Source organism: Megascapheus bottae, chromosome 7 (assembly GCF_031878675.1).
Source record: "Megascapheus bottae isolate mThoBot1 chromosome 7, mThoBot2.hap1, whole genome shotgun sequence".
Taxonomy (NCBI): Eukaryota; Metazoa; Chordata; class Mammalia; order Rodentia; family Geomyidae; genus Megascapheus; species Megascapheus bottae.
The window spans coordinates 8,802,662-8,818,488 of record NC_143515.1 but is presented as its reverse complement, the minus strand read 5'-3'; the positions used below and the strand labels follow the sequence as shown (position 1 = coordinate 8,818,488).

The following is a 15,827-nucleotide window of genomic DNA, read 5'->3' as shown; positions in this document are numbered from 1 at the left end:
TGGGTACAGCAGTGTGGCATTATATTTTCCATCATTTGGGGTTCAAGACCTAAAAACAACATGTGTAGCCATCCTAAGAAACCTGCCTAGCTTTCATTGTTAGTTCTGAGCTAATTCCTATTGATTTAGCAACTCCTGTTTCACATTTGCCCTTGAAAGATCCTGATATGAATTACTGGCTTTCTGAAAACTCTGAGGAAAAAACTGCAACACTCTCTCTCTCTCTCTCTCTCTCTCTCTCTCTCTCTCTCTCTCTCTCTCTCTCTCTCTCACACACACACACACACACACACACTTCTTTTCTTAACCTTAAGTATGACATTTTCTTTAGTTTCTTTCATTTTTTTAAAGTTTAATTTCAAGGGATTAGGGAAGAGTAACATCATGAAATAAACTCAATAATGAAAAATGTGTTGCTATTTTTCTTCCTTCTACCTACCTTGCTTTCTTTCTCCCCTTTTGATGGGAATGATAGAAAGGAGGGCTGTGGTGCATTGTGGCTCTGAGGCTTGCCCTTGGCCTCAGTGAAGCTGGCCCCATCCTGTCCTTGCTTGTAAGCAGAAAATTGAGAGCACCTCTGCCTACTTGGTGTGAGTCTCCTGTCAGCACCAGGAGGTTTCATTTCCATCTTGTCTGCCAAAGGGCCTGAGTTCACAGTGAATATAGTTCCTGGATTGAGGACATTAAAATTGCTCTTAGAGGACATTAACAAAAAAATGACATTTCACTTTTAGCTTTTGTATCAGCATCATCATCATCGTCATCATCATCATCATCATCATCATCATCATTATCCCTATCATCAACACCGTAACCATCAACATCTAGACGTTTCAACAGTGCTAAGTATGTTGCTGAGATCTTTCCCTGTACTATCTCCTTAAAGGATCTCAAACTCAACAATCAAAGGGCTAAAATTCAGCTAAAATCACAGTTTCTGATTCAGTGGGTTCGGGGGAAGCCCGAGAACTTGTATTTCTCCCCAGTTTCCCAGGATGCAAATAGGGCTGGTTCTTGCATGTGAGATTTAAGTTAACCTGCCCAAGTCAGTCCCCATTAAAGTAGAGAACACAAGCTTCACATCGCATTGAGGAAACAGAGGCAGTAAAGGTCACAAGATTTGACCACAAAGGTCAAATCTTGCCTGCTAATCACAAGCATCTTTTGGCTTAGCATAGTTAGCTTAGCAAAGAAAGCAGCAAGAGCCTAAACAAAGCCCTGGGAGACCCCTGTGATAGAGAGTGTCATGTGGAGAATGTGATGGTGTTTGAGAATTAAACTTACAGGGTCAGAGGGGCCAAGGTGGTTCATGAGGACCAGCCCTAGAAGGTTCTATGGGGCTAGTATGGGGTTTTCATTTATCAGCAGAGGTCTGGGAGAGTGGGGAAGGGTTAAAGAGATCCATTTTGTGTCTGATATGATGACTTGTACCTGTCATTCTAAGTTCTTAGAAGAATGAGACCAGGAGGATTGTGGGCCAAGGACAGCTGGGACAAAAGTTCAAGAGACACCATCTCAACCAATAAAAAGTTGGTCGCAACTGGGTACCAGTGGCTCTCACCTGTGATCTTAGCTACTCAAGAGGCTGAGATCTAAGGATCATGGTTCAAAACCAGTCCTGGCAGGAAAGGCTATAAAATTCATACCTCCAATTAAGCACCAGATGAAAGCCAGAAGTGGCAATGTGGCTCAAGTGGTAGAGCACTAGTCTTGAGCACAAAACTTAGGGGTAGTGCCTAAGCCTTGAGTTCAAGCCCCAGGACTGGCACAAGAAAATAGCTGGGTACAGTAGTGTGTTCACTGTCAGCTACATGAGGAAACATAGATAGGAGTATCACTGTTCAGGCCAGCTTCAGTAAAAAGCAAGATATTATTTTGAAAGCAAAAAAGGACTGGAGATGTGGCTCAGATGGTAAAGCAATAGTCTTAACAGTGTGCGGCCCTGAGCTGAAACCTTAGTACCTCTAGGGTGGTGGGGACAGGAATTTGTTTTGTGGATCACCTCTCTGCTCACTCAGTCTTATGTGTCCTGGTTCTGTTTGTGTGGAAATCTGTCAATATTGTGGTTATTCCTATGAAATTCTGTCCACGTTGTTGTGTGATCCTTTCTCCATGTTAATGGTTTTGTTCATGTGAGAGTCTTTCCTTAACATGGAAATCATGTGTGATCATAACTCCATATAAGGGATGTCCTGACCTGGCTAGGACCTATGGGGATGGTTTTGCTCACTCCTTGGCTCGGTGTGTGTGTGTGTGTGTGTGTGTGTGTGTGTGTGTGTGTGTGTGAGAGAGAGAGAGAGAGAGAGCACTGGGGCTTGAACTCAGGGCCTTTTGCTCTTGTGTGCCTTTTTTGCTCAAGGCTGGTGCCCTATGACTTGAGCCAGACCCCTCCTTTCAGCTTTTCACTAGTTAATTTGTGGTAAAAGTCTTCTGGATTTGTCTTTTCTGGTTGGTTTCAGACTGTTTTCCTCAAATCTCAGCCTTGCGTCTGAGTTGCGAGTGTGGATTTCCAGCATGGTGGGTTAGATGGCATTCTGCCTATATTATGATTGTTGTACCCTTCATATTTCTTTTCCTTATTTCCTGTGAAGGAGGAAAGAAATCCTTTAAAAGGTACAGAATTTATCTTTTAGTTCATGTTGTGATGTTACGATATTTAGGTCATTGGAATAAAACTGAAGAGAAAGCTCCCCCTAGGTATAGGGAGGGAGGAAATAGCACATATACTATGGAGAACCTTCCAGATTTGTTACCAGTCACTCAGATTCAAAACTTTGGAAACCCTTGCAGAGGCTTGGCAGCCTAGGAATATATCAAGCAAAGTTGAGCCTCCTTGGCCAAAGCCCATTGACACAGTTTTGTTTTGGTTTGCAGTGGCATTTGAACAAAATTCAAATAAGGTAAAATGAGGGAGTTTTCATAATCTCTGCCTACTTTGAATATTTTTTTTGAGAAATTGGGTGTGCTGGTATTGAGGCTGTGACTGGGTGGGGGCTTCCCCCCGTGGGAGGGCCTGGCTCCTGGTTCTGCATAGCCCCTCCAGTGCATCCTGGGGTCCTGGGGCTGTTCCCCATCTAGAAAGTTCTAGACATGGACTGACAGTGCTACTCCACAGTGGGGTAGCTCTACTCTTGGGGTAGCATTTGACTAGAATCTTTTTGTCTCACTTTGTCCTTGGCTGCTGAGTGTGTGTGTGTGTGTGTGTGTGTGTGTGTGTGTGTGTGTGTGTGAGAGAGAGAGAGAGAGAGAGAGAGAGAGAGAGAGAGAGAGAGAGAGAGAGAGAACATGAGAGACAGACAGACACAGACAGAGTCAGAAAGAGAGACTGAGACAGAAACAAACTGAGGCAGAGATAGAGAGACAAACATAGAGAGTGCTAGAGACATAGAGAGAGAGATAGAGACAGAGGGAAGAAAGGGAGGCAGAGAACATCTTGCAAGAGAGGCAAGGTGCATGTGTCCTGGCTGGCAGGTGTTAGGGAAGGAGCCCTTTCTGATGACCTGAGAACACAGAAGGGATTGCCCTGCTTTCTCTATGGTTGTTTCAGCCATCTCTTTCTTTTTAAGAAAATTATAATATATATTAAAATATGTTTTTAGAAATGATGATGATTATTATTTTACAAGATGTATGCTGTCTGCGTGGTGCTTTATATGGCGTATTGGACTGCAGCTGGAGCACTTCTGGGTGTGTTATGGCAAATTATTCTCAGATTACCTTTTAATGCAGGAAGGGGCTGCCTGTTGTCTGAGCTCCCTGGGTCATGCCGAGAAAACCCCCGGGCTTGATACAAAACAGCTGCTTCCGTCAGCTGGTCCAAAAAAGGAGCGCTTTCATATTGAAGCAGCAGGAAAAAGGGGTTTTGTAGCTGATAGAGATTTTGAAAAAAAAAAAAGTTGTTAAGTTACTCTCTCCTGGCCATTACAATATGATTTGATTTTGTTACTAACAAATTGTATAAATCTTAAAAAATAAAAGGAGTAGCTCTAAAAAGGAGAGTTTGTAAATTGTGTTCTGGCAGCATTTACAGTATATCCTAAGGGGCATTCCCCAGAGAGGGCCCTGAAAACTCCCACTGACCTCTGGGTCCCTGGGCCTCCCCCTGGCTGAGCAGGGGTCACAGGGCCAACCCAGTGGCTTCCCTTCCCTTTGCTCTTATGGGTCCCTGCTGAGATCAGTAACAAAGAGGTCAATTGTCCCAGGCTTCCCTTTGTCTGAGGGACTCCATAGAAGTCTCTGCCCAAGTGTATCCCTACACCCAGATTCGTGCTGTATGTACATCATCATAGTGTGTACATGGAACCCGTGTATTCTTGTGGTGGCACATGGCATGTGTGCACGTAGTATTGTGCAAGCAGATATGTGCACATTTGAGTACGTATGTACTCAATGTGCAGTGAGAACATGCACTTGTCTGAGTGTGCTTGTGTGCAGAGTGTACAGATGTGTGTTTCTGTGTGGGTCGATGAGACTGGCATACAATGCTTCTGAGCTGCTGATTTAAGTTCTGGGAGGAGGCTTGTAGGGTGAGGGGCCTCAGAGAGGCGGGAGTGGCAGGGCTGGTTCTCAAGGCTGAAGGAGGAAAGGCTCTAGCTCATCTCACATCAGGCTCTCCAGGTGCCTTTATTGGCAGTTCCCCATGGTAGAAAATAGACAGAACAGGCATACAGAGACTCCTCACTCAGCTGAGTAGGCAGCTTTGACTCATTGGCCTCTTCCAACTTGGGCTTTCAAAGCAAGACCCTCAAGAACCTTCTATACTGCTCCTGCCCCCATTCTCTTTCTGGGATGTTTAATTAAACTCAAGGCATTCTGTGTGGAGCTTCAGCCCTGTTGCAACTATGAAATGCCCTGACTCCATCCACACTGTAAGTTGGATTCCACAGAGCCTCAGGGTCTTTATATATGTCCTATCATCTTGGTACCCTAAAATGCCTATTCTCATAGAAGTCTTTGGGATGCCACGGCTGATCTTCAATGCAAGCTGATTCTGTCCACTGGCGTTTCCACAATTTTAGGGCATCCCCTCAAAAATGACAACAGAACACATTTGATTCTGAATAAAAACAGTTCCCCTAAAAGATTGATTTCCTGGCTTCTTTTAACCTGCAGAGCTGAGATTGAATAACTTTCAGCTTTCTTCTTACTCTTGCCCCTCCCCATCCCCATTTCCTCCCCTCACTCCAGCAAAGGCTTATCTTTCAACTGTGGAAAAGCCACCAATTAAGCTGCACTCCAAAACTTATCAAAATATTCATTCGGTAAAATTATCTTATAATTAGTTGAACTATAATCCAGAACTTTTTAACCTCAGGAAATGTAAAGTGACCCAGCATGTGAAATCTGTTAAATTGTTCATCCTGACCTTTCTGGCTCTAATTTCTGCTTTTCTTTTTCTTTCCTTTTTCCCTAAAGTAATTTCCTCCTTGTCATTTGCTTTTTTTTTGGTAGACCCAAGGCGTCTTTCTTTTCTGTTTGCCTAAATCCCAAAGATAGATCATTGGTTGAACTGAGGTATGACCTGTGGTATGAAATCAGCTGAATGTTTTTGTGTGGCACACTCTGTCAACTGGAGACTATTGGCCCTGAGCCCTGATGGCTCACGCCACCCCTGTTCCTCTTTTCCATGCCTGCAGTGACAATACAAGGCTAAACTGTTCTACAACGGACATATTCCAACCATAGCCAAGAGATTCCACATGTCCAGCTCGACAGTGGCATTGCCCTTTTGTAGCTCAGCCATTGTTATCCCCTCTCCTGGTCTTCTCTCTCCTTTTTCCCTGTGTACCTCTGCTGGAGTCCCATCTATCACCTTGTAAATGTCACAAATGATATCTTCTGTCTCCATTCCCAACCCTATTGGAGAATCTCAAAGCAACTGTGCTACTTGGGGATCTTAAGGTACAGCTTAGACTTTTTGCACAGAAACGGTATTAGAGATGGAGCTTAAGTTATTTCTGCTATTGCTGTTGAGTTTTGGCAGTTGTGGTATTAGAATTCAGGGCCTCATGCTTCCTAGCTGTTTGTTGTTGTACCTCTTGAGTCAAGTCTCCGGTCTCTAAGTACCCCTGGACACATAGGTTCATGGGACTTTTTGGATAGGGCATTAGACTATGATACTTGCTTTTTAAGAAATAATTTCCAAAGTTCAATTGAAAAATAATCGGACTTCACACACTGTTTCATAAATTAGGCATTGCTTATGAATAGAGCTAGTTGTTAATATTTCAAGAGTTTTATCCTGCCACAGAGTAGACATACATACCCATTCAAGTATAAACACACAATTACACAAAAAGTGCTTCACGATCATTTTACTCTTGTAAGATAACAACTGTTTTCCCACAACCCTGTGGGAAAAGGGAGAAATTGTAGTTCCACTTCAGTCTCCAGTGGCCTCTGTATTCAGAATGGTACAGGCTCTCTCCAGATCACGTGTGTATTTTTTAGTCCGTTTCTCTGCTGCCCTCAGAGCTGAGGCATACTGGCTCAGTTGTGAATGCTGAGCCAACCCCTAGGTTATTCCTGGCCCCACAGGCCAGTTTCTCTTTGATGGCCTAGGCTTCACTTTGTGCTCCTGGGGTCGGGGTGGGGGTGTTAGAATACCCACGTGTGGGTTTCCTATCTTAATGCTAACTTGGCATCAGACACACACTGCTATCCCACCCTTCTTCTATTATCACAGAGCTAAAAAGAACCTCATTTGAAAGTCATTCCCAAGGAAGGATGTTTTCTGTCGACTCCATAGTAAAATATTCTGGACTTCTTTATACCCTTTCAAATACAATGATCCTTTAAAAGTAATGGAAACCAAAGCCCTATGACTTGATATTCTCTTTGTGAAGCAATAGCCACAACACACTTAAGGAAATGTTTGGAAAATAATTGCCCATATTGGCTTAATTTCCTTGTGAATTCAACATGCTCTTGATCTTATTTAATTTGTGTTTCTCTTTCTTCTTAATTACAGCTTGGGTTGACGATAGCCATTCGCTACAGCCACAGGTAAAACATTAATTTTTTTTATTTTAAGAAATATGTTGGTTAGCTTAGAGCTTTTGGGTTATCAAGTCTTGAAGTTTTTGAGTTTATTGTTGGTTCCTGCTTTTCTCTGATGTCTATGGCGCAGATGAAATGTGGTCCTAGCTGTTTCTTTATTAAGAGCAAATTATGCTTTAGAGGAATAGTTGTAATAGGTAGAACATTTATATAAAAATACAAAAATTAAAAAAATGAAATACAAAAATTAGATGATCGATAACAGGGACTTGCAATTGTGATGTCCAGGTAATATGCCCAAGAGTGAGAATGTAAACCAGAGATGCCCTGTGTGTGATTCAAGGACTTTGTGAAAGCTGCCCCATACATGCAGGGGCTCCTCCTTCTGCCTTGGTTGTAGTGAAGATGGATCTATCTATCTATCTATCTATCTATCTATCTATCTATCTATCTATCTATCATCTATCTATCTATCGAAATAGGTAGATATAGACATAGGTATATATCATGCTTCAGGATTTCTACCTTGGCCTTAATTGCAGCATATATCTGAACATGACTTGTTTCCTTAAAAATATTTATTGTTATTATAAAGGTGATACACAGAGGGGTTACAGTTATATAAGTCAAGTAAAGGGTATATTTCTTGGAAAGACTTAGAAAAAATCATATTTAGTGAAGTAAGCCAGACTCAAAGGAACATAGGCTCAATGGTTTCCTTCATTTGTCATAGTCAGTAGAAACCTTGGGCTCTCCTAGCAGAGATTTACAAAACCTAGATACATAAAGCCATATAGTATGATGCTAAATGAAAGGACCTCCAGAATATAGAAACAAAAGCATACAATGAGTAATTGTTGTCCTTAATGTACTATGTTATCGCTCATCTCTTTTGTTGTCCCTTGGTTATCTCATATTGTTACAGTATTTCACCTGGTATCTGATATATTGTATATATGTGTATTTGGTTATTTGAAGTCAGATAGGGAAGGGAGGAGAACAAGATGAGGGGTGGGGGTAGGGGAAGGGAAATGGAGACCAAGACATGAGAAAGGGTATTAATGTTTGTGAAGTAATGCATCTTCTATCTGGTGAATGTAATGTAACCCTTCTATTAATTATAATAAAATATATGAAAAAAGAGTATATTTCTTTTTGGACCATGTCACCCCTTCCCTTTCTCTCTCCTAGATTTTCTCTCCTGTCCCCACCCACAAGTTGTATATAGTTCATTTTCAACATAGGGTCTAGTGAGTGCCATTATTCCACCTGTTAATTGTCCCTCCATTTCTGTGCCCCCCTTTACCTTATAAAGACAGATGCATGAACAAGCAAGATGAAAAGGAAAGAAAACAAAGCAACAAAGGAGAAACCTCTTTTTTTCCATTTCATGGAGTTGATTTTGATGAATATTTTATATGATCAGAGGTGTATAGGTATTGTGCCTTTGTGATCCTCTCCTAAGAGTATTCTCCTTTGGTCTCACTGTGTGAATGTCTAGAGTCCTGTATAATTTATTATGTCCTGGTGAGTTTTAGATCCAGCTTGTGCATATGAGAGAAACCATGCACCATTTTGTCTCTGAGCTTGGCTTACCTCACTTGACATGATTCATTCTAGATTCATCCATTTCAGTGCAAATGACATAATATTATTCTTTCTAATGGCTGTGTAAAATTCCATGTGGATATTTTGGATCTACTTATCTACTGTAGGGTATCTGTGCTCTTTCCACAACTTGGCAATAGTGAGGCAATGAACATATACATGCAAGTGTCTTCATGATATCCTGACTTGTGCACTGTTTGTTTCTTTCTGTTTATTTAATTTTTTTTGCCAGTCCTGGGGTTTGAACTCAGGGCCTGAGCACTGTCCTTGGGCTTTCTCAAGGATAGAACTCTACCACTTGAGTCACAGCACCACTTCCAGCTTTTTTTCTATACATGTGGTACTAAGGAATCAAATCCTGATCTTAGTGCATGCTAGGCAAGCACTCTACCACAAGGCCAAACTCCCTGCCCAGCTTGTGTCTTAGAACAACCCATCAATGCATTCCTGTACTATGAAGGCTTATTTTTAGGATCAACACTTTGCTATTTGCATACATCAGAATGTATTATCATTTTAAATTAATTAAAATGAGACCTAGCCTCACCAGAACATCACCCTTGAGTAAAGGACCTAAGAATATCTAGTTAGCTCTGTGCACTCAGAGAGTTCCTTTATTCAAAACACGTTTGCTTCCTAAAAATATCTAACAAATTGTGGTTCACTTTAAGTGTGAATTGGGCATGCTGTGTAAAAGTTTCTGCTCTGACTTGGTGTCTTGGCTCTTAGAAGAGGAACTGCAGTAAGGGTTTTTGAAATGTAAGTTGTTTTATTTTGTGTGTGTGTGTGTGTGTGTGTGTGTGTGTGTGTGTGTGTGTGTGATGGGGCTTGAACTCTGGGCTTGGGCACTGTCTTAGAGCTCTTAGCTCTGGGTTACCACCCTACCCCAGGGCCTGGGCATTGTCCCTAAGAACTTCAGCTAAAGGCTACTGCCCTACTTGTGGAGTCACAGCCCCAGTCCCCTTTTCTAGAGATTAATTGGAGATAAGAGTCTCACTGTCCTTAGTACCTAGTCTGGCTTTGAACTGCGATCCTCAGATTTCAGTCTCCTGAGTAACTAGGATTACAGGTGTGAACCACTGCGCTCAGCTTGGAATGTAAGGTTTTGTCTTAAACTTGTTTCTTTTCAATATGGACTGAAGATATACATCAGATTGTGCTAGAAATATCAGAGGGTGCTTGAGATTACTTGTGTACAGTTACTCCTATTTCAAAGTCATACGAATTATATAAGTACAATTTACTCTATTCAGACTAGCCAATCATGAGCAGATTGTGAACCTGAGCTCAATCAATCTGAGCAAAGGGGAGGGGCCTTCTGCATTGGGGATCAATAGGGAGCAGCTTGTTTGTTCTGTGTGCTTGCTTGCCAGATTTTTGGCACCCTTCTGCAGATGCAAATTGTGCCTTGCTGGAGCAAATCTTTATTTTTCCATGTATATCATTGCGATTCCAAATGATTTTTGGAGAGCACTTTTATGACAGTAGGAAAAGGGGAGTGAATTTGAACTCCTTGAAATGATGTGGGAAGAAAGAAGCATGTGGAAGCTGGTTGCTCCAGAGACACTCATGGTCATGGAGGAGTAAAGAAATATCCTTTCCTTACTCTGTAACAGAAGGCAGATAACCAGAGCAAGGCATACATCTGTATTTAGTGTAAGTTTTACACAGCACAGTAACCTTCATAAACAATTGGAGACCCAAGATAGAGAAGTAGGACTCTCTTGTACTCCTCTCTTAGGATTCTCTTTTGAGTATCAGGTAGGTACTTCTGCAACAAAAGTCATAAGACTTGCTCTGGGGAGGGGAGAGTGAGAGTGACTCACCCCTTCTGTTAGTTTCCCAGCTGTAGAGCTGACATGTGTTGGGGGTAGTGCATCTTGAACTCTGACCATTGCTTGTATATTCTAAAAACTGTACACACTGAGAAAACAGATTAAATATAGCCTTTCTTTTCTTTTGTTTGAGATTTCTTCTCAGTTACATACGAGCCCTGCACATCCAGAGAAGAAGCAGCCAGTCCATGTCTCTTCCTTAGGGAAGTTCAGATCTCATTCCAGTTCAAAGAATTCATTTCTGTGATGGCTAAGGTTATTTCCTTAAGATTAAAATTCACGGGGCCGGGAGTTTGGCCTAGTGGTTAAAGTGCTTGCCTAGCATGCATGAAAACCCGGGTTCGATTCCTCGGTACCACCTACATAGAAAAAAAGCCGGAAGTGGTGCTGAGGCTCAAGTGGTAGAGCTCTAGCCTTGAGAAAGTCCAAGGACAGTGCTCAGGCCCTGAGCTCAAGCCCAGGACTGGCAAAAAAAAAAAGATTAAAATTCACCAGGACATAATAAATTATACAGGACTCTAGATACTCACCCAGCGAGACCAAAGGACGTTACTCTTAGCAGAAGAACACAAAGGTACAATGCCTATGCACCTCGGATCATATAAAATACTATCAAAATGCACTCCAGGAGTTGCTACTGGCTGTTAAAAGGGTCAATACCACCCAGATTAGTTCTATTTTATCAGCTGAGTAGTTTGAGACAGGTCACCTGTCTGTCTGGCCTTAGGCTTTGCAATCTGTTCTCCAGTTTGTCCTGGATAAATTCCATATACACTCATATCTTCTCTCATCTCTTACTTTAGAAATAAGTGTCTTGAGGGACATTGTGAAGAATAGATCTCATAGGTGGAAAATTCTGAGCAAACACTGAAGAGGCCTATGATGAAGATAGTGGACTTCTGAAGCATCAGCCACTTTAATGACAGGGCATGAGAGAGACAATGTCCGGTTTTTCTCAGAGACTTTGGAACTTGGGAATTGTTCATCATGTAACCATATTTACGGCCCCTTCTCCAGTTCCTTTGGCCACCTAGTATCACCAGTTTATCTTGCTGTTCTGTTCTGTTCTGTGAACCTGGGATATGAAGCAGGCAGTCTTATGTCAAGCTTATGCCTACTACATCCAGTGTGAAGCCTCTCCTGGAAGACGTGAGGGCTGGAGACCAGGTATCTGAATGTTCATTTGTATGTCAGTAGAAGGTGCTACCCAGTGCCTCCGTGCCTTTCTCCATGCGTTAGTCTGGACCCTCCTCTCAATGTGGTGGTTGCTTTTCTCAGAAGGAGTGTCCTGAAAAGAGAGGAAAGACAGAAGCTCTCTTCCTTCTGTGACCCAGCCTGAAGTTCTACCATATTTCCTTGAGTGGAGCAGCTATAGCCCTGACTTGTATTCAACAGAGACTCTAACCTTCAGCAACTTCTAAACAGAGCATGTAGAATGGGAGATTGCAATATGGCTCTCTTTAGAAAATGTGGTCTTCCACAGAGTTCTGACTGAAAGTAGAGTCTCTATTTGGAGCACTCGTAAGAAAAAAATTAAAATACTGTCTTTTCTATGAGGCATTTACTAGTAGGGGATTCGTAAGAGATGTATATAAAGACTTAAAATAGACACAAATCTTTTTATTATTATTATTTTTCCATATATTTTTATTGTAATTAATAGAAGGGTTACATTATACTCACCAGATAGAAGGTGCGTTACTCCACAAACATTGATACCCGTTCTCATGTCATGGTCTCCATTTCCCTCCCCTCCTTCCCCCGCTCATCTTGATTTCCCTCCTTCCCTATCCAATTTCAAATAACCAATTAAGCATATATTAAATATGTCAGATAACAAGATAAAATATTGTAACACTATGAGATAACCAAGGGACAGCAAAAGAGATGAGAGATAACATAGTACATTAAGGACAACAATCACTCATTATATATGGCTTTTGTTTCTATATCCTGGAGGTCCTTTCATTTAGCATCATTCTATATGGCCTTATGTATCTAGATTTTGTTCTATTGTAAATCTCTGTTAGGAGATCCCAAGGTTTCTACTGACTATGACAAATGAGGGAAACCATTGAGCCTATGTTCCTTTGATAGACACAAATCTTATAGGAGGAAAGAGTGAATCAAAGGAGGTTTTGAGGAAGTCAATCATAAGCCAACTTCATTCCTCTCACATGGGAAAGTGTAAGGGAAGCCCAGCTGGCTTAGCCTAGTCCCTTAGACTATTACATCATCTTTATATTTCTGTTTGGCATTTATCTGGAAGACCGGCAGAGTTTAAAGGAAGGAAGGTACAGAGACGTGAGGTGACTCCTGGCTGCTTCAGATTGTTTCTGTAATTATATGGTTCAGTATTGATGTCAAACTTAGAACTCACTTTTCTCAACAAAAGTCCTGCAGAGCAGTAGATGGCATGCAGGGAGGAAGAATGGCAGTTGTCTGTTGCACTTGGACTTGTCTCTTCAAAGACAGTCTCACCCAGTCATCCTAGCAACTTGCTCCTGCTTGCTGCTAAAGCCTGTGCTCTCACTGGGGGATGTGCTTGGCAAACTTGGCTCCCCTTTGTATTGTGTTTCCAGGGTTGCTACCTGCAGGCTATCTTACTCTCTGTTTTGACTATAAGGGGTTAAATGTAGAGTAGAAATTCCTTGTGAATATAAATGTACCAAAAACCAACCAATCAACCAAGCTATAACAAAGTAACTTGGAGAAATTACAATAGAAAGTGATGAGATTGAAAAACAGGGAAAAAGAAGACATCTATGGAACCTCCCTATCAAGTTCCAGGGCCCTTTGCTCCTTATCTATAGGGTTGAGGGTCTGGGAGTCAGTGGTAGCCCAATATAACAGCAATGACAAAAGGCTGACATCACCTGTACAAGAGTTAGAATATAGGAGCAGAGAGGATGATTTGAATGTGAAGTAACTCAGTGATCACATGAAGACTTGGTTGGACCTCTTTCAAAGTTTAATTTGACTCATGCAAAGGAAGATGAGGAGTACGTGACATGTCTATGGACTGTCATCTCCAATCTGGTGGAAACAAAAAAGGCACAATTCAAAGGTGTGTTTGCCAAAAATGATTCCTAAAACATGGAATTGTAATTTCAGTTCCATGAAGTATGAACAATGGTATGTGAATTTGTGGTGAGGAAGAAGCTCATCTCTGGGAACTCTTTATTTGCTAGCAACTGATGAAAAGAAGCAAGATGTCACTAAAGAGTTATCTGTCAGTCAGGCGTGGCTCCTCTTCTCCATGTTGTTTCTTTCTTTAGTTTTATCAGTGGGCATAGGACTGTGGACCTTTTCACTTAGCAGCCTGCAGGCCATTGTGTTGAAGGCCTATCACCTGCCTCTTCCCTCATCCAAGAGAAGGAAGATGATGCATGTGCATTTCTAGTCTTGTCTCTTCTGTAAAAGCCTACATCAGTTTATTTGGACAAGCTTATTTGCTTGCCCTTCCTTCCTTCCTTTTTTCCTTCCGTCCTTCCTTTTTTCCTTCCTTCCTTCCTTCCTTCCTTCCTTCCTTCCATCCTTCTTCCTTCCTTCCTTCCTTCCTTCCTTGCTTCTTTGCTTCCTTGTTTCCTTTCTGTCTTCTTTTGTTTCTCTCTCCCTTCCTTTCCCTTTCCTTCCTTTCTTTTTTTTTGTGCCAAGCCCAGGGCTTGAATCTAGGGTCTGGTCATTGTTCTAGAGCTATTTAGCTCAAGGCTAGTGCTCTACTATTTGAGCCACAGTTCCACATCTGGCTTTTTGCTGGTGGTTATTTCGAGATTAGACTCTCACAGACTTTCCTGCCAAGGCTGGCTTTAAACTGTGATCCTCAGATCTCAGCCTTCTGAGTAGCTAGGGTTATGTTGCAAGCACTTTCTTGAATCATATTCCCAGCCCTTTTGTTTTTGTATTTTGTTGCAAACTTTGCCTTGGCTGACCTCAAAGCTGTGATCCTCCTGCCTCTACCTCCCAAATAGGTGTGGTATGACAAGTTCATGCAATAAGGGCTGGCCTGTTTAATTTTTTTAAACAGGAGTGGCCTCAGGTGATCTTTGATTAATTCTTATTATGGGGTTGTACGTTATGGTTAGACAGTTTTGTATGAGTCATTTGAAAGGCTCATGGTTGCTACTGAAAAACCAAAAATGGTTTCCATTCCCTGGTCATGTTTACCTACAACTGAGGGACTGGAATAGAGGACTTCCTGAGTCCTTTTTGGTGTGGTAGTGGTACTGTGGAAGAAAGTCTTGGAACTGTAAGTTTGAATCCCCAGAATTGTTTTTAATATAACAGAAGCACCAAGACCAAGAGCAATGATGAAGAAAACCCCAGCAGACCTCTGTAATAGATAAAGAGGAAGAAAGGGGAGGAGGCAAATGTGGTCCCAGAATGACATATTAGGGAAGATGGGTTCACTTCTGCACACACACACACACACATACACACACACACACACACACACACACACACACACACACACACAATGTCTATCAGGGGAGAAGAAACCCCTGAAAATCTATTACCTAATCTAGGTGAGCAGGAGCACTTCACAAGCTGCTAGAAACACTAGGCAGAAATTAGGGCAATGGGTCCCAGAAAAAGAGGAGCCCTGGGGTGGCAGCAGCAGGTCTTGAGGTTCCAGGGTTATCAGGTTTACATTTTAATGTGAAGTGGTGCTCCAGCTATCATTCTTCTGTTAAAGTATTCAAGGTTAAGAAGACTCTTAATGCATGCAATACAAACTTCCATTTGGCACCCAGCATTTGTTACTTCTGTACTTTTTCAAGTCCAGTCATTGCAAATCTGCCTGTGTGATGTGAGAGTGCATGTGTGCATGCATGTGTGTGCATATATGTAAAATAGGGTCTGGGAAGGGGGCTGTGGGATTGTGAGGGGAGAATGACATGGTCATATTCAGCCAGCATAAAATCAAGGAGAGCATCTGCCATGACTGACAGTGAATCGGACAACGGGTCTTCCCCAAATTCAGTTATTATCATGGCATTTAAATTTACTGCTGTCATTTTTGCAGAGTGGAAAATTGCCTCTTGATGCTCATTCCTCCCCCTGTTCTTTCCTCCCCCTCCCCCAATTTGGCTTGAGGTTTTCAGGTAGAATCCACACTGTGGTGACAGCTGGGTAACCCCAGAATTGTTCTTTGCAGATAACAGCACTCAGGGCTCTACCTCCCACACAGGGGGAAAATTGTTCCCCACTGTCTTCCTCACTCTGTAGGTGTTTTGTTTTGTTTCTTTTTTTATTTTCTACAAGATTAAAAGAGTTCAGATGCTCCGATCCCGTGCGAAGTCGCCTGTGCTCTCCTGACATGTGCCCCAGAACAATGATGAAAGAGGAAACTGGCCCCCAGATGGGCATCTCATCTTTACCTTT

The 15,827-nt window shown here is 42.0% G+C and overlaps 1 protein-coding gene across 1 annotated transcript in view; it reads left to right on the top strand.

The window, feature by feature from the left end:
* The window catches only part of Acoxl (acyl-CoA oxidase like), a 332,531-nt gene that overhangs the window by 112,405 nt on the left and 204,299 nt on the right, over nucleotides 1–15,827 (top strand). The window contains exon 10 of the mRNA XM_090336096.1: nucleotides 6,971–7,005. Coding sequence (XP_090192222.1) covers nucleotides 6,971–7,005 — 35 coding nt within the window. The remainder of the gene's footprint in view (nucleotides 1–6,970; nucleotides 7,006–15,827) is intronic.